At 36.8% G+C, this 20157-nt stretch overlaps 1 protein-coding gene across 4 annotated transcripts in view; it reads right to left on the reverse strand.

Moving 5' to 3' along the window:
- The window catches only part of LOC137002443 (microtubule cross-linking factor 1), a 74380-nt gene that overhangs the window by 46046 nt on the left and 8177 nt on the right, over positions 1-20157 (reverse strand). For all 4 annotated transcript variants that reach the window (XM_067362078.1, XM_067362077.1, XM_067362079.1 and 1 more), the window contains exon 3: positions 19929-20087. In XM_067362078.1, coding sequence (XP_067218179.1) covers positions 19929-20087 — 159 coding nt within the window. The remainder of the gene's footprint in view (positions 1-19928; positions 20088-20157) is intronic.

Genomic DNA, 20157 nt, shown 5'->3' on the forward strand with positions numbered 1-20157 from the left:
ACCAAAACTGTGTTTCACTCGCTGAAAGGAATATCAGTATTCATGCACAAGACGGACTTAACTATATATGCTTAAACAAGCTTTGACTTACAGCAAACTGTGTAATTACCCTTTAAACAAGTACAAGACGTTGTTTAAAGTAGAGAGAAGAGTTTACATGAGTAAAATTTGCAAATGGCAAAACATATTTGCATTTTACTGAATGTAAAATCAAGTTTTTGAAAATCTGAAAGTATAAGCGTCACATTTTAACTCTATACGTAACTTGTTTGAAATGAGCAGACAGTCTCAATAAACTGTTTGAATTGCTCAGATGTGCATTGGTTCCCATGACAACGACTTGTCACAGGAAGTGCTAACTCATCACCCTGTGATGCCATATTGTAAACAAACCAGGCTAGGTGGCTAAGCTAACCTCACCTAGCAGCCCTGCACCTCAGGCTAAGCTAAATAATAGCTTCTACAGTTAGTGGTTAGCATCATTTATGTGAAGCCTTTAACTACAGCTTGTGTGTATGCAGTGTGAACTGATCTAAACCCATTCTGCTGTTTTAGTCACTTCTTTAAATCTTTTTATTGATTTTAATTATAATAGCAGTCAGCTATTAATTTTTACTAGTATTATTTCTTTCATCTTTGTGATTTACTTACATCTTCCTTTTTTTTCCTTCTGTGGTTTAATTTCCCAATATAACCACAAGCAACTAGACATACTCTCCTTCTTGATTTTGTTTATTTACAACAGTTGCTTCAATTTTATGAACCAGCTACAAAAGTAATCTGAACAATTACTAGGGCATAATTTTGAGCACCACTAATAAGCAGAATCTAATAGGAAAGCTCTCTTCTTCCTCTCCCTTTTTCTTTCCTATTTGTTCAGAGGTCAAGCCTGTCGTGAGCCATCAGTAAGAAATACTAAGAAATAATTTGACCACAAGAACCATCTTAAGTCATTTGTTAAACCTAGCTGTATTTTATACACCTGGCTGCTCACTGTGCCTTTAGCCCTAAATTCTGTTTGATCTTGCAGTAGTCTCTTGCCCTTACTCTCACCACAAGCGTGCCTAAATGTTGCAGATGCTCAGCCTAACTGCCCAGATGGCAGACCAAAAGGACTGGCTAGGTGTCGTGAGGAACACCCTCCTAACCAGTGCTGCTGATCAATTACAGCACCAGAGCCAAAAGCAACTGGACAAAGATGGAAGAGAAGTAAAGGCAGATGACTCAAACCAGAGGTATGGTCACAATGATCTGACTGAAGTCAACTTCTTCCTGGCCCACATCCTCACTGTTTTGAAACAGGAGGTGAACAACCTCAAACTCCAGATCACAGAGACTCACTAGGAGCTGATGCATGCTAAAAGCCACATAGACCAGCTAGAGATGGAGGCTCGGGACAGACACAAGGACCCTGACAGAATAGAGACACAGAAGAAAAGAGAACTGAGACTCTCTTACCTGCAGCAAACAGAACCACTGCAGGAGAAACATCTCACTTCACCACATGGAGTCAGAAGAACCTCCCCCAGCCAAGCACAGAGGTACAGAGGGGGGGAGCCAAAGCCTTCTGCTTGACACCTTATCAGACAATTTCCTGAAATCCTCTGCAGCTTCAGAAGGAGAAGGATTAATTCAGACAGACCCAGGTACCAGACCTACCACAGGAAGAAGCCATGGATGGGAGCATCCTCATCCTGCAGACCCCGCAGGACCTCCAACAGCAGGCAGCAACCACCTCCTCATCCACACAGCAGCCATCCAGATGCTGCACAAGGACGAATGGACATGCCTGCATTGGACCCACAGGAGCTTCTAATGCTAGTAAAAGAGCTTCTTGAACAGGTCTTACCTGAGAAGTACTCAGAAGCACAAGATTCTGACCACTCACACAACACCATGCAGCCCTGCTCAAGCCAGCCACACCACAAGAGCAGAGTGACACTGCAAACTTCAGACTGCTTCTGACTGAGAGCAGAGGCTACAATCACCGGTTGCTCCTCTGCCATCAGACCTAGGTGAGTCTGAAACCCTCTTCACACTACAACTCCTGTAACCTCCTCCTACAACCACCTGCTCCACAGGCGTCCAGACGACAGGTGACACTGTCAAGGCACCTGCTACTTCGACACCTGCTGAGCAAGCTCAGAGACCTGAACCTTGCCACCAGCAAACATCTTGCCCGCATTAACTGTACCAACACTAACTGACAGGTGACACACGGTCAAGGCACTGGCTGCCTTGATTCCTGCAGCACCAGCTCAGAGACCTGAGCTTGCCTACTGGCTACATCAACCGCCATGGAACGATCACCACTCCAGGAGACACATACAACCAGAGTCCATCACAGCCTTCCAGCCTTGTGTGCTAGTGGTGTGCCTGATCTTTCTGCACCTTCAATGTCGCTCGCTGTTGTCCACAGAAAGAACAACAACGATCAAAAGGGGGATATATGTAGCGTCTGGACTAATCAGCCACACAAAATGATTCAATATAGTTAATGAATTACCTATGAACTCACTTTATCAAAGCTCTGTGAACCCATCCCCCTAAAACTGCAACTAGCATCCCAAACTAGCTAAACTACAGGAAGAACTAGGTGTCCTGTTACAGATACTTGGACCTTTTACGATCAGGAACAATTTTGCAGAGACCAGTGACTCATTCTTTCTGAGAGGGACAAATAAACTCTCTTAATCCTATGTATTCTCTATATAACCACTTGGGAAATGTATAAACATGTATCCAATTTTCCCATATCACGACTTTCCTTTTATAGGCTTTATTCTATGTATTAATTCTCTCTTTTGAACTATTTTGGTATTAATGTTCCATAGTTGCAAATGTATAGTTGACTGAGATCACATTGGCAGCATGTTTGGTATCTACGGACTCCAACTTTAATTTCCTATTTGGTAATTTATGTTACATGTTACTAACTCTGTGACACATTAGTATTATAAGAATTTAGAGGGTTCTTTTCTCATTCATCCAATCCAGTGTCTTATGCTAATATCTTGCTACAGAACAAAGACTCGTAAAACTTCCCTCCGAGGGGGCAACTCCTTATTGGCTCAGACACCTTAAGAGGGTGTGACCTCTTCACCTCTTATATTCACTGAACACAAGATCAAACTCTTCTCTTCCTGCTCTTCCTCCTCTTCTTCTCTTTTGCTGATGAATGCTGACGTCAAGATGCTTTAAGAAGCTAGAAGCTTCTAAGGAACCCCAAGCTTGTGCCAGGCCTCGGCCTAGACCTTCCATTCACCAAAGATCCTCTGAATCCAGCCGGTTCTCTTTCGTCAAGAAAATATCAGCAAAGATTCAACAGGAGCCTCCACAAATTGCATCAGGACAGTTTTAATTCAACTTGGAGAGACATGCAAGTATCAAACTTAGTCTCATTATCGGATACATTGAGTATCCTTACCCCTTTTAAAGAAGGGCCTGTTAAAACTAAACTGATGGTTTGCTCAAGGCTGTTGATCTGCTGAATGTCCAACAATGCTGTAACTTCTTGCTTCCTGTACTCTGCTTTCTCTCTCTCTCTTGGTAAACTGTATGCATGTATGTGTGTGAATGTTAGAGTAGTTTAAGTGTTTAGTCTAGTTAATAAAGTCTTGTTCATGTCACACGTAAGGTTGTCCGTGTTTTGCGCTCATGTACGGGAGTCCCTATTCATGTCGGTCCTGACTACAGGCTTTTAGTAGAATAAGATTGTTATTTCCTATAACCTGGAAATGAACATTTCTTAGTTAATAAACAATTAACACTGTGTGTTCATTGAACAACAGGTTAATTGATTGTAATATTAATTTTATTACATTAAGTTAATTTTATTGACTGATTAAAATATTAATAATTAATTATAACTAGTTATGATTAATTATTCATATTTATTTTGAGCTAATTTGCTACATTGTGGTTAGTTGAACATTAGCTACTACAGAGATGTTTCCGGGTTCCTATTTCATGATAAAGCTGTTAGCTCTGCGTCAATGAACATTAATGAATGCTTGGGTCTCTAATGGAGGGTCAATATTTACCATCCTGCCTAACATTTCATGTAACCTTGGGATCTAAAGATGGCAAGCATGTGCAAACACATTTTTTATAATGCTACAAGGTCACTCTCAGTGCTGTTCAATGTCTCGCTCTCTGTTAAAGGCTTGTGAAGGACTAGAAAAGCAAAAATACGTTGGAACGTCTCTCAAGGGCTTTGTCGCAAAGACAGATGGAGACGTTTGTTTACAGCTACTGTCTGCGTTCCCATGACAGCGGCCTGATTAACCGCTGTCTCCTGGACACATCAGAATTGAACATCAGGACAACGACATTTACAGCAACACAGAGCGCCTGGTCAACATGAAACAGCATTCACAATCTGTAATCTGACATATTTCAGAGTGAAACTGGGAGTTCAAGAATGGAAAAGCATGCTTCCAGGTGAAATATATTTTGTTATCAAAATTAAAACTAGTTTATGTACAAGCTCTCTGAACTTTATTTGTAATATTGTGAATGAGACAATAGCTCTATTCTTAAAGGATTAGTTCACCTTACAATTTAAATTTCCTGATAATTTCCTCACCCCCATGTCATCCAAGATGTTTATGTCTTTCTTTCTTCAGTCGAAAAGAAATTATGTTTTTGAGGAAAACATTCCAGGATTTTTCTCCATATATAGTGGACTTCACTGGGGTTCAATGGCTTGAAGGTCCAAATGTCAGTTTCAGTGCAGCTTCAAAGAGCTCTACATGATCCCAGACGAGGAATAAGAGTCTTATCTAGCCAAACGATCACTCACTTTCTAAAAAAAATAAACTTTTTAACCACAAATGCACGTCTTGCACTGCTCTGCGCCACGCCTTTTGAAATCACGGTCACGCGTGATGTAGGAGGAAGTACAGAGCAACTGTTTACAAAGTGAATGTGCAAACACTAAGTCAAACGGCCTTTACAAAAAAGGAAAAACAATGATGTCGGACAATTTTGAAGTTGGAGAAGAAAATGAGATGGTGTTTTTCACCCTACCACAGTATGACCTTTCCTACGTGATTACGTAATGCGTGGTGCATCGCAGAGCAGTGCAAGATGAGCATTTGTGGTTAAAATGTATTTATTATTATTATTTTTTTAGAAAATGAGCGATCGTTTCTCTAGATAAGACCCTTATTCCTCATATGGGATCATGTAGAGTTCTTCGAAACTGACATTTGGACCTTCAAGCCGTTGAACCCCAGTGAAGTCCACTATATGAAGAAAAATCCTGGAATGTTTTCATCAAAAACCTTAAAATTTCTTCGAAATTTCTCTTCGACTGAAGAAAGAAAGTCATAAACATCTTGGATGACATGGGGGTGTGTAAATTATCAGAAAATTTGAATTCTGAAGTGAACTAACCCTTTAAAACTCAACCCCACAAACAAAAGCAGTCTCAGATCAGAGTGTGTGTTTCTGTCTTATAAACACCTCCATCCATCAGAACAGCAGTGGGCCAGAGAGGTGTTGTGAAAGTGTGTTTACTTACACTGACACTGCAGTGATTCTCCCACAAAACACTAATGAAACAGTCACGCTCTGTTATTCTCGCTCGCTCTGATTGAACTCGATGAGTCAGAACAGCATGATGGAAAAGAAATTTTTCTGACAGCTGATAATAAAAACTTTCAGTCTATGATATGTGTCGTGCTCACGACGAGTGCTTTTTTAAAGAGAACAGCACAAACAGAGCCAGTTCATTTTTGCCAGTAACATTTCTTTCTATGGGAGTTTTGCTGTGAGCATTTACTCATGTCACACGGAGCCTCTAGCTGTGGTAGTATAATGGATGCGTTTGGTGATATGGGTGAGTTAAACTTGACTAATGTGAAGCCAGAGGGTTAAGATATGCTAAACCCTTTCATTTGACTGTTAGGATAATCAAAGCTCAAGAGTGATTTACACTTTCAAAGGCAATGCAATGTAAAAAAAAAACATGACAGCATCACAGTTTGCATTCTATCTATCATAAAGCATATCAGTTTCCATCTATCATAAAGCATCATTCATGGAAACATGCCTGCTAAAGGATGCATGGATGGTGTTCCTGGTTGATTTTTAACTCTAGATGCTAATGCTAAAAAGCAAACACAAAATATAATCTACCCAATCTACCCAATAAACACTTTCAATATTATTAAACACTCGTTCGCAGTTTATTTCCACTTTTTGAACACTGTTGCGAGCCTGACAAAAGACAGACTCAAACCCGTGAGGTCTGCAAGCGTCACTCGCTACTGCTGCGCCACTGAAGACGTTGAATTCTGTGCTTCTTTTTTAAAACTTTAGTGGTCCAACCAGATATTGGTGGGCGGAGCTAGTGTAAACGGTGTTTGTCAACAAGGGACACTATTTGAACTTAGTGTAAATAGACACTCTGTTACTATATTGTTCACCCTTTATGTCTCTCTGTGGGTTTTGGAAATATTTATCCAATAAAAATATTAAAAAAAGCTTGTGACTAAACCTTGTAACTCCATTGGATCATTAGACTGTTAGTCAAACCTCATAACTCGACATGCCTCTATCGTGAATGAAGTGCCGCACACACTTCTTCTCTGCTTGTTTGCAATGCCGTGGTAAATAAAGTACTGGTAAACTACAGCATTTTCTTTACTCAAGAAACACTGTATATGGGTCATTGACGAATAAAGTTCTTAAAAGTGTAAAAAATGGGATAGATATAATGTAAATATAATTAATTTTGAAGTTTTATTAAGTGTTAACAATGAGATTATGTGGTTTTTATAATCAATTAACACTGCTTATGTCATTTTTTACAAGAGGGACAAAATTTGTCACCAAAAAAGTCATTCGATTTAACCAAAATTTCGGTTTTACCGAATGACACTTTTGGTTATACCGAATAACGATATGTTCAAAAAATGCCAACAGGCTGATATCTAGCTAGCTAGCAAAAGGACAATTGAGCATTTTATATTTAGCGCAAGTTTTTAAAATATTACAACATTTTCCATGTGTTATAGCGGTTGTACCGAATGACCTGATGTTTCGGGACATGCGTATGGTCAAGTGATGATGTGAAAACATGAATGTTTCAAATAGTTAAGAGAGAGTTAGTTACTTTGCTTCATGACCATATGGTCCTTTGCAGGTGTCTGAATGATGTCACATCCTGTCACATGACACTGACCACATGACTTGAACCAAAATGGTCCCTTTATATTGGTTACTCCGAATGACATCAAAGAAATTCATTTTTCCCGACATTATTTCTCATAACAAAGCATTAACTTCTACACATAATTTTAATGTTGATATATGATGTTATAAAATCATGCCAGAATAAAAAAATATATACATTTATTACATTTTAAGATATTTTAATCACAAATGAAATGGCTGTATTGACCTTTGGACGGTTAAACCGAATGACCTTTTGACGCTTCAAAATCTTTAAAATACCTTTATATGTAGCAAAATATAATTAAACCTTTAGGATTCAATAAAATAGATATTGTTGTACTACCTACTACTTTGGATGTCATATTTTGGTGTTTTATTATTATTAAGGCCTTTGGACAAAAAAAATGACCCGTCACATCATTGACCCATATATACAGGCTAAAGTTTTATGTATTTGAGGAGAGGAGAAGAGTGTCTTAGTCTAGCATTTGTCATTGAGTCATAGCCAATACTGTCTTAAATAGCCAGTGCGTAACACTTCGTCTTTAATAACATGAGATTTTGGCTAAAAGACAGAAAAACTGAGCACCCACATAGCTACAGTAAACTTTATAACCTGTAGATTTTGGCCAAATGACAGAAAAAAAAAGACTGAGCACCCACATACAGTAGCTATAGTAAACTTTATAAACTGTAAGTTGATGAAAACGTAATATAATGCACTTACTGCCTCAGATGCGGACGTTCTAATGACGGACAAAACATGTATGCCTGTCATTCGCTGGTCAAAAACCTTGCAACTCCATTTGAGCTTGATTTTTGGTAAAATGTTAAAGGTGCCGTAGAACGTGTTTTTAAAAGATGTAATATAAGTCTAAGGTGTCCCCTGAATGTGTCTGTGAAGTTTCAGCTCAAAATACCCCATAATTTTTTTTAAATTCATTTTTTAACTGCCTATTTTGGGGCATCATTAAATATGCGCCGATTCAGGCTGCAGCCCCTTTAAATTCTTGTGCTCCCCACCCCCCGAGCTTGTGACTGCCTTAAACAGCATAAACATAGTTCACACAGCTAATATAACCCTCAAAATGGATCTTTACAAAGTGTTCGTCATGCAACATGTCTAATCGCGTAAGTATGGTATTTATTTGGATGTTTACATTTGATTCTGAATGAGTTTGATAGCGCTCCGTGGCTAAAGCTAACATTACACACTGTTGGAGAGATTTATAAAGAATGAAGTTGTGTTTATGAATTATACAGACTGCAAGTGTTTAATAATAAAAATAGCGACGGCTCTTGTCTCCGTGAATACAGTAAGAAACGATGGTAACTTTAACCACATTTAACAGTACATAAGCAAAATGCTAACGAAACATTTAGAAAGACAATTTACAAATATCACTAAAAATATCATGATATCATGGATCATGTCAGTTATTATCGCTCCATCTGCCATTTTTCGCTATTGTTCTTGCTTGCTTACCTAGTCTGATGATTCAGCTGTGCACAGATCCAGACGTTAATACTGACTGCCCTTGTGTAATGACTTGAACATGAGCTGGCATATGCAAATATTGGGGGCGTACATATTAATGATCCCGACTGTTACGTAACAGTCAGTGTTATGTTGAGATTCGCCTGTTCTTCTGAGGTCTTTTAAACAAATGAGATTTATATAAGAAGGAGGAAACAATGGGGTTTGAGACTCACTGTATGTCATTTCCATGTACTGAACTCTTGTTATTCAACTATGCCAAGGTAAATTCAATTTTTAATTCTAGGGCACCTTTAATAATATAATGACACATGCAAGTGTCTCGACCATATATAAAGCCACAATATCAACTTTGACAACACAGTGTTTAATTATTTAAAAACAGTGTTTTTTTTTTCCAATTCCTCAAAAGTAGCGTTTTTGAAGATACAAGGTTTCGACAATGATGGTATACATGTTTAATTTAAATGAATTCTCACTAACTGGTCTGATTCCATTAGCATTATGTGTATGATGATAAGACGTGTCCACTGTTGTCAGGACACTCGGAGAATCCACTAAGCCACTAATCTCCGTCTGGGATTCTGTCGGGAAAAGTCAAAGGACTCTGTGTGTATTACCATCCCCACAAGGGGTGCGCACACACTCCCAGAGGGATTCTAGACACATACGCAGGCCTTCTCCATCACTACAGTGAGCGGGAAACACAATGGGAGCTCTTTTAAGCTCTCTCATTTGGCTAAAGGGATGCAGTGGTCTCCGGAGAGTGGGGAATTTGATTGTGTGTTTGTATGTGTGAGCGGGGATTTGTATGCGTCCAGCTGGTTAATGAGAGGCCTGTCTTTGCACTCAAAGACAATTCCTCTCGTCTAGCTAGGTCAGTGGGTTCCCTATTGTGAGCCGTTAATAGGGGGGCGGAGCATGCAGTCAAAGCTGTCTGTGTGGCTGCTGACACTGGGCAGCTGGTGAGATTACTTCTGTGCCTCCTCAGCTAATGTCTTAACAAAGGCCCGCTTCTGGAAATCTGTTTAGCTGTTTGAATGTTTTTTTTTTTTTTTTTTTTTTTTTTTTTCACACAATGAATTTAATACACTTATTTAATAAAGTATGCATGCTTGTCCTTTCAAGACTACCATCATTTAAAAAAAAAAAGGCTGCTTATGTTTTCTACAGTAAACACATGAACTGTTTATACATGCAAAACATGATGCTAGCATCTAACCAGAGCATATACAGTAATATATATATATATATATATATATATATATATATATATATATATATATAAATTTGCATATATACAATTATACATACTTTATTAAATAAGTGTATTAAGTTAAATTTTATATAAATATATATTGCATTTTGTGCTTGTTCAGATCACCAAGTGTGAGCAATAGGACACTACTTAACACAACCTGCATTCCCTTAACCCCAGTGTATTTAATAACCTTGTCAAGATGAAGGACCGGTTCAGGTTGACTAAATCTCAGTGGTCACAGGTGGACACCATCCTGTTCATTACATCTACTAGGCCAGATGGCAGCCCTCTAACCAGCCCATAGAGTGACAATGCAAAGCTTAACTGGACATCTCAAGGGAAAAAGATCTGTTGTTGTTTTCCCTTCACCTTATTTTTGTGGCAGGCAGCAGGTGCCTGTAATCAGCTGAGAGCAAACACTGATTCAGTACCAGAGAGTTCTGGCTCGAAAATCTGACAGGATGAGCTACATTGAAAGCTGCTGTAAAATAGATGATATGTGCTAATATAACAGTGACTGCATATCAGTTCAAATATGATATAAACCTCTTTATTATTATATTTTGGTCATAAAATTAAGCTTATGAAATATAATATGCATCAGAAGATCTTTTGTTTGTGTGTGTGTGTGTCATATATATATATATATATATATATATATATATATATATATATATATATATATATATATATATATATATATATATATATATATATATATATATATATATATATATATCATGCACACACAAGATTGTGTTGATTAAAGGATTAGTTCAGTTCAGAATTCAAATTTCCTGATAATTTCCTCACCCCCATGTCATTCAAGATGTTTATGTCTTTCTTTCTTCAGTCGAAAAGAAATGAAGGTTTTTAAGGAAAACATTCCAGGATTTTTGTCCATATAGTGGACTTCACTGGGGTTCAAACGGGTTGAAGGTCCAAATGTCAGTTTCAGTGCAGCTTCAAAGAGCTCTACATGATCCCAGACGAGGAATAAGAGTCTTATCTAGCAAAACAATTGGTTATTTTCTAAAAAACATAAAAATGTTCTACAGGTCCATATAGTCTGTGTGCATCTGAAACCATGTGTTCTCATTTAAGAGATCAGTTTGCTTAAAAGCACTGGAAGTAGTATTTTTAATGCTGAGTTTATTTATGCAGTAGACACGCTATACTTGGCATAAAACATGTTGAAAATGCACTTTGGTCTATTAAAGGATTGGTTCAGTTCAGAATTCAAATTTCCTGATGATTTCCTCACCCCCATGTCATCCAAGATGTTTATGTCTTTCTTTCTTCAGTCGAAAAGAAGTTAAGGTTTTTGAGGAAAACATTCCAGGATTTTTTCTCCATATAGTGAGCTTCCCAGATGAGGAATAAGGGTCTTATCTAGCAAAATGATCAGTCATTTTCTGAAAAAAATAAAAAGGATATACTTTTTAACCACAAATGCTCATCTTGCACTGCTCTGCGATGTGCCACACATTACATAATCATGTTGGAAAGGTCACACGTGACGTAGGCGGAAGTACTGCGGTAAGGCGAAAAACTCATCTTATTTTTCTCCTCCAACTTCAAAATCATCCAACGTCTTTGTTTTACCTTTTTTTTGGTAAAGGCCATTTGACTTTGCATGTTTGCTTTGTAAACACTTGCTCGGTACTTCCGCCTACGTCACGTGTGACCTTTCCAACATGATTACGTAATGAATGGCACATCGCAGAGCAGTGCAAGATGAGCATTTGTGGTTAAAAAGTATATCCTTTTTATTTTTTTCAGAAAATGACTGATCATTTTGCTAGATAAGACCCTTATTCCTCATCTGGGAAGCTCACTATATGGAGAAAAAATCCTGGAATGTTTTCCTCAAAAACCTTAACTTCTTTTTGACTGAAGAAAGAAAGACATAAACTTGAATTCTGAACTGAACCAATCCTTTAACAGACCTCAGTGCATTTTCAACATGTTTTATGCCAAGTATAGCGTGTCTACTGCATAAATAAACTCAGCATTAAAAATACTACTTCCAGTGCTTTTAAGCAAACTGATCTCTTAAATGAGAACACATGGTTTCAGATGCACACAGACTATCTGGACCTGTAGAACATCAGTCTGTGTGTCACTGCAGACTGAGACCAGGTTAAAACCAACCGCTAAAATCTCAAACAATTGTGTGCATATCGCTCTCATTCTCACTGTGATGTTCTTTTTCCCAAGACTGAGTCAGACTGTTTCTCTCAGTGCCAGATACTATGAAGTAGTTTTGTCCACTCAGGGGAGGAAGGGCAGGGCCTTGTAATAATGTTTACAGCATTACGTCGTCTCTGCACTGCTTTTCCCACTGACTATAATCTCACTAGTTTCAAACTGCTTCACTCACAGAGAGAACACAATAAACAAAGAAAAGGATGCAAGAAAGAAATAAAGAAAGGCTACTAACTGTACTATATTTCCCCCACACATTCATAATCATTACTTTTTCCAGTGCGCTGCAGCAAACTTTAAGTGTTTATAATGCTGCAAATGGACATTCTAATGTCAATTCTGCAGCATAATGAATAATATATATATATATATATATATATAATATATATATATATATATATAAAACTGTTGTGTTAAGAATTCAGATTTAAATAAGTTGCAATGCTTTCAACCCAATGAAAAAACAGTCACTAGCTGAATTAAACATGCAAAATATTTGTCATGTGTCAACAATGCAGCATTTACTATTTCACAAGCTTTTTAAAAATAGTAGGCAGTATACAGTATATAGTGTGCAGTATGCAGTACTCTAGAATTGCATTCCAAACACAGTCAGAGAAAGAGATGAAGAGTGCTGAGAGTCAGTCACACACACCGTATCTCTCGCCAAAGAACCGTCACACACTCTCAATATAACCTCTGTGCCGGAAAACGAGTGCACACATCGCTTTATTTTTAGAAAGTGCTAAAGCTAGGCGCTAACATCAGAACAGAACCTGCGACGTTTCTTTGAATTACAGACAGAATTTAATTAACGGCCCACAGCAATGCTTTGATACGCAGCACAGTGCTTTGAAGATTAGCTGCGTTGTGTATTTTTGTTTTTTACCCTCTTCACACTCAGAGCCAAAGCCATTTTGCCAAACTGGGACACACATTTATCGATGGCGAATGACATTATTGTGAACTTTCATAACAATAAATATGATAATTTGAAATTAACTCTGGACCTTCGTTCCAATTGGGGACACATGCTTTCTTTTACAAAGTACATGGTTTTTGGACATTTATGCTGCCTATTAAATGCATGTGAATGCAAACATTTCTAGCCAAGCAAAAATATCAAATGAATAGCAAAAAAATGCATTTATGCTTAAATGGTACTTTAAGATACTTTTAAAGAACACCATATTACCATTATCATCATTTATTGTTGTATTAATAGTATAAGTAATCTTTTTTTTTTTTTTTTTGTAAAGGTGTCTACAATGATATTCTTAGAAGTACAATTTCAATACCATGAAAGCAGTAATCATTTAGTACCATTTTTATATGAAAATACCCATGGTATTTATCATCCCAAAACCATACTGTACTGTAGTAGTGCTAGTGTTTTATAAGGAAAAACTCTGTTACACAGAAGAAACAATCTCCAATTCACATGCTGAATACAAAACTAAACCGAAATATTGGAATAGTGCGATTGAGCACACTATTATTTGTGTCGATTGGATTAAATATGCACACAGAGCTCTAATCCATTTAGCCTACATCTTGTTTTTTTACCTCTAAGCAAAGCAGCAAAGATTATAAGAGCTTATCTCCTTCAAATATATAAACAGAAATAAGGACAGCAAAATAAATATGACACTTCACATATTACACACTCATCCACCATGAAAAGACACTCACACTTGCTTCTCTTGATGGTCCTCAACATGACACTGTTTAATGTATCTTAACTGAATTGAGCTGAATAATGACAACATTATCTTCTGCTTTACAGCAGAATTTGAATCTGTCTAATTTTTGATGAAGTTTGCATCATTTTCCTATACTGTAAAGCTGTATTAAAACAATTTCTATTGTATAAAACACTATAAAAATAAAGTAAATAACTTGACTTGCATCTCTTTAGAAACATGCCAACAAATTCACATACACCACCATTGCTTTTTGCATAACAGAAATGTTTATGATGTGGCAAGTTTGAGTGATGAAGTGAGAATGAGTCAAATATTCATTAAATAATTAACTACATTTTAGTTTGTTTTTCACACAAACCTAACGCTCAAAACATATGCACAGTGCTAGAAACACCAAGGTCATGGGTTTGATTCTCAGGAAATGCTTGCAATAGAAGTTGATTTGGATGAAATTGTCTGCTTTAAAATTGAAAAGAGTTGGCCAAAATAGAGTATAAATTAAACAAGTCTCTGGGTGTTCTGTGTTCAGCTCGGGTTGTGCTTTGTATAGGCAGTGTGCGTGTGTGTGTGTATCACTGCAGTATATTTGACTTGACTGTAGGATCAGACCCTCGTTCCTGCTTGTTCCATTTTTTCAATCAGAAAAAACAATTTCAACCCCCTCCCACAAAAAAAAATAATAAAAAAACAGGTTTTCAGCCGACCAATCAGAGTGCATTGTGCTTTTCAGAAGGAGGGGCTTCATAGAGACAGGAACTAAACAGAGCGTTACTGACAGACCGGGAAGAGAGGAGCTGCAACAATGGACAATATGTGAAAAATAATCTGTTTTTTGAACATTCAAGCATGAAAACCTATTCTAGTAGAGCCCGAAAACAAAACCAAGACTTTGTAAAAGGGCATAATGGCCTCTTTAACAGACTCCTTCTGAAATAACTAGGTTAAAATGCTTGCTAAAGCACCGTTTCCATTGTATGCAGATCTATCAGAACATCGGACTACAGCGTGAGATCACATTCTGGACGTGTGGTGCGGTATGGTGAATTACATGTGACATGTGGTCATTAGCGACCCTGCAGCACACGAAACGAGTGAACTGTTTACAAAAACCTCCGTAAGCCATTGCCATATCACAGCCTGACAGATATAAACCCATATGAGAGCCTCTCTGTATCTGTCTCTCTCCTTCTCTGAGTATCCGTCTCTCTCCCACTTCCTCTCCTCCCCTGTGAGGCAGGAATCTGCCAGGAGGTTTCATAACAGGCAGCTCAGTTGGATTAATTCTGGTCCGGGTGCCAATCCCACTGCAGGAATCAGAGTCGACAGCAAAAAGCCTGGACACCAGTGATAGCACGGAGAAAACATTTCCATACAATAACAGCCAAAGTGTCCTATATTAACTTCAATTTAAACATTTTGTCCCAACACAGTGTTATTTTCGACAAATAATTTATCAATTACATTTTTTCCCTGACGAAAATGAGACAATAACTAGATAAAAACCAGTTTGTGATGATAAAAACTATAATGAAAATCTATTGACCTTTTCTTCAACGAACAAGAACGAGATGCCGGAGTCCTTAATATGGTCCAAAATGTCTGTCTGAGTCCTTGAAGGGATAGTACACCCAAAAAATTAAAATTCTGTTATCATTTACTCACCCTCATGTTGTTTTAACCCTGTATGAATATCTTTTTTCTGTTGAACACAAAAGAAAATATTCTGAAGAATGTTGGTAACCAAACAGTTTCTGGTGCCCATTGCCTTCCAAAGTATTTTTTTGTTTTCAAACAATGGAAGTCAATGGGGAACAGCAACTGTTTGGTTACCAACGTTCTTCAAAATATCTTCTTTTGCATTAAACAGAACAAAGAAACTCATACAGGGTTAAAACAACATGAGGGTGAGTAAATGATGACAGAATTTTCATTATTGGGTGGACTATCCCTTTAATTATAATTCAAACTTGCCTGACAAACTTAAAGCACTGTTTATTTCATCTTTGTTCTATTATATTTATTTGCTATTTACTGACTGTTAGATTTTAGTCGTCTAAAACTATTGTAGATTTAGTTGACTAAAATCTTCTGATATGATATTTAGTCGACTAAAACTAAACTAAAACAAATCAGATGACTAAAATTTGACTACAACTAAATGCCACACTGCAAAAAATGTTGTTCTTACTTAGAATTTTTCTCTTATATCCAGTCCAAATATCTTAAAATTCTTTGATCATGAAGCATTTTCTTGACAAGTAAAAATTATTTTCTTGTTTTAAGGAAAAACTCACTTAATTTTGACTTATTTTTTTCTGAAAACAAGAAAATAATTTTTACTTGTCAAGAAAATGCTTCTTGATCTAAGAACTTTAAGATATTTTGACTAGAAACAAGACAAAAACTCTAAGCAAGAACAGCATTTTTGCAGTGCATTTTAGTTCAAAGACTATAACTAAAACTAAATCAAAATTTGCTTTCCAAATTAACACTGTCCCAATAAAACAAAATGTTTTATAAATTAATATATTTTAATATATATATATACACATATATATACACACATTATATATATATATATATATATATATATATATATATATATATATATATATATATATATATATATATATATATATATATATATATATATATATATATATTGAATAAATCTAAATCAGATCTCACAGAAACGGATCTACAGTACCAACCTCAAACTCTGTAAAATGTAAATACAGTAAAACGTTAACGAAATACACAAAAACGTGAGGAATCTATGTGCTTTTCAGGCCAAGTTCTTTAGACAGATTGACAATCCTGAATCTAGAGTTGCACCGTACTGAGCTCAGATGACACTGAATGTTGTATTTTTAGTTGCAGAATCGCTCCTTTACTGCCAGATCAGTACTTAGATACTTAGAGCAGGAACAGCTTCCCGTCTGCCCAGCTTAACGACATTCCAATCTGTTTAGCACGTGAACGAGAGCCCTCACCATCCAAACCTGTGTCGTGCATGCAGGTGGAAAAATAAAGGTGATTTGGAAAGAACTCACGGATCAAGAACCAGTTTTCACTGTATGGGGTTTTTCATGGCTATACGCTTCTTAGGGTATTCAAAAACATTCTGTCAAATCACAAGTTCTTCAGATCAATGTTTTAATTTATGGGTTCTTTAAAGTGCTTGAACACAGATGGTTTTCTAAAGACAATGTTTCACAATTTTTTTAGGGGCTGTTGAATGCTTGAATCTGATTGGTGGACAAATGTAAGGTGTGCAATTACTTTCCACTAAATGCACAGCTAAAGTAATTCCAGGCAGGTTTTGACTACACACCCATATCACTTCCCCAAACGACTTCAATTATTTCAAAGGTCCTTACAGCCTACAACAGCAAAAGAACCAAAAGCCACAAAGCCAAGCAAATAGATAAACAAAAAATAAGATAAAAATGGCAACAACTATTTCCATGTTTTTCCCACTAAATAACATATAATTATCTACAGAACAGAAAGCACGCTCTCTTTCTCCTGATCTCTCACCTAGATTCAATGAGAAACAATGTCAACAAACATTTTTTTTTTTCCCCCTTAAGAATAATGTGCACCAATAAATTGTTCACAGTAAGGAATGTGTATTAAAGCAAATAGGGCCAGTTTTGATTTTATGTTGACTTTAATATTTCAACTATTCTAATGTCTAAAGCCATTCATGTTGAAACAAGGTTGTCTTCTCTTTTAAAATAAAGACATGAAATCAGCTGGAAAAGCATGTTAAGTTAACTGAACATAGCACACGATTCTCCATTTCATCCACATCTGTTGTGTGCGGGACGAATGAAGGGATGGGAAAATGAAGGGTATCTGAAAAAGTGGAGCTAGACGCTTTCTGGGGCAAACCTCAAGAGAGACGCACTATAGATCACACAGCGCTAACACTCTTTTTCTTCTTCATGCTTACTATATCTGTCTTTGTGTGTGTGTACAACTGTGTTTACTTTTCCAAATTACAATATAAATATTAATGCAAAAATAAAACAAAACAAATTCAGGTTTATTTACACCATAAAGACTGACAGCATACAATAATCTGTTTTTAAAGGAACAGTTCACCCAAAAATGAACACTGACAAAGGTCTCCATCCATGAAAAAATTTGGAACAACATGAGGGTGAGTAAATAATACAAATTTATTTTCAGGTGAACTACCCCTTTAAGAAGATTTGCTTTTCCCCTCAGGCGATGTTTTACAATGCAGCAGATCTCAGAGAATCAGAAAGGATTCTGGGATACCAGTGTAATGATTCATGTTGTGATCCTCTGCTGTTTGAACTGAAATAGCAAGAGTAGCAGACACAGATACATATTTGTAATGCGGATTGTTCAGCTCTAAAATCTGACTATGAATTGCCAATTTGAAGACATTGTGAATTAGGAGATACAGAAGATGCAGATGAATTCTACATAAATGCACCAAACATAAATAGCCTAAACTTATGCTAATAATGGCAGAAAGTCAAGCATCAATATTAAAATTGCTCATTCATGAGTAAGTGATCTAAACCAACCCATAACCTGAACTATAAAGTGCCCCTATTATGCTATTTTAAAGGTTCCCAGGCCTCAGCTACAACTACAGTAGGCAATTTTCAGGCTTAATTAAGACCATAGGCTGGCAAATTTGTTACAAATCTATGTAAGTTGAAGCCGGAAGTAAGACTGGAATTACTGATGACTCATTTCAGACAGTTCGGAATAGGTTCTTTCTTTTGGGAGACAATAACTCCAATTATCTTCACAGTGATCTCTGAAACTTTGCAGACCATTTATATTCACAAACAGCTGTATAACATACTACTACATCAACAGTAATAACTGAAAAAGGATCATTTTGGCACTTTAAACTTCGGCCAGACATACAGACATAGCCTCCTCCACACTGCATTTCATCTAAATGTACAGACGGTCCTACCCGTGACTCAGCCTTTCCAGATTAGTTTAAGATTAACCCGAGGAACTCTAGGATAACTCCTCGGTATCTGATTATAGAAGCAGCAGCCGTATGCACTGCTACAGCCTCTCATGCATTAATGCACAGGACAGCAGGCTTCAAAGTTAAATATATTCATCCATACTTCAAAGCAACCCACAGTGCACTAATGTTGGGAGGTATTCTAACCTTCAGGCCATCCGGGTTTCAGTGCCTTATTCAACTATTCAAGATGTATACATTTCCATCACAGCTATGTTACAGTCTGTGGGTCATTTCCAGGGTTCCATTTAACTATTAATAAAATAAAAAAAAAATTCTAAAGTGTTTGATAATCTTAGTTTTTGTTAATTCCAACATTTACTAACACATAATTAAAATCAAAAGTTGTTTTATGGAATTTAATGGACCTAAGCTGGCAATGAAAAGCTGCATTTTTATTAATTTATTATTTATATTAACTTTAACAAAGATTATTAAATATTGAAACAAATGTATTGCTCGTTGTTAAAGTTAGTTAATGCATTAAATAACATAAAAAAATGGGACCAAAGTATGACCAATATATCTATCTATTACACTAATTCAGAGGTATAAGCACATCACATGGGCAAAATATAGTAGTAATTTTTGGGAAAATTGTATGCATGATATTCGAAAAAATATGATTAGAGCTCCATTAACACAAACAATATCTTCACATTTTTGATATTAAACAATCTGAGCTGCTTCAGGCTTTCATTGTAAGAGTATTACTTTAAATGCAATTCCCACTTGTTTTTATAAACTGAGGAAATTATTTTAAGCAGTAAAAGGCTGTACACAGAAACTAAAAGGCTGTACACAGAAATTAAGCTGTAAGTAACCCAGAATAACCCTGTTACGGTTACAACAACTCTCTGTACATGACAGTGAACAGCATACACAAATAAAAAGCTGCACAATAGCCACACTACATCATAAATATGCTTTTAAAGAGGCTCCTCTTATAAAATACTTCTTGTACTCTGTTATCCAATTCAATAAAAGTGTGCAATATGCACAGGAATCTAACATCGACTCAAATACGGTGGTGTATTGTACCTCTTTAGCTCTCTCGAGCTCGTTCTGCATGGCCTGTTTGGAGATCTCCACCTCGATGATCTTTTGCCTGAGCAGCTCGTTTTCATCTTCCGCCCGCGTTCGCTTGTCTTCCACTGTTTCCAGTTCATTGTGCAGACGCACAGATACATCTTTGGCCACCTGTGGGCAGAGAGAGATGTTTTATTATCCTGTTTTCATATGTGCAACATTAGTTAGAGAGCTCAATGCT

The sequence above is a fragment of the Chanodichthys erythropterus genome, chromosome 16 (genome assembly GCF_024489055.1).
Source record: "Chanodichthys erythropterus isolate Z2021 chromosome 16, ASM2448905v1, whole genome shotgun sequence".
Classification (NCBI taxonomy): Eukaryota; Metazoa; Chordata; class Actinopteri; order Cypriniformes; family Xenocyprididae; genus Chanodichthys; species Chanodichthys erythropterus.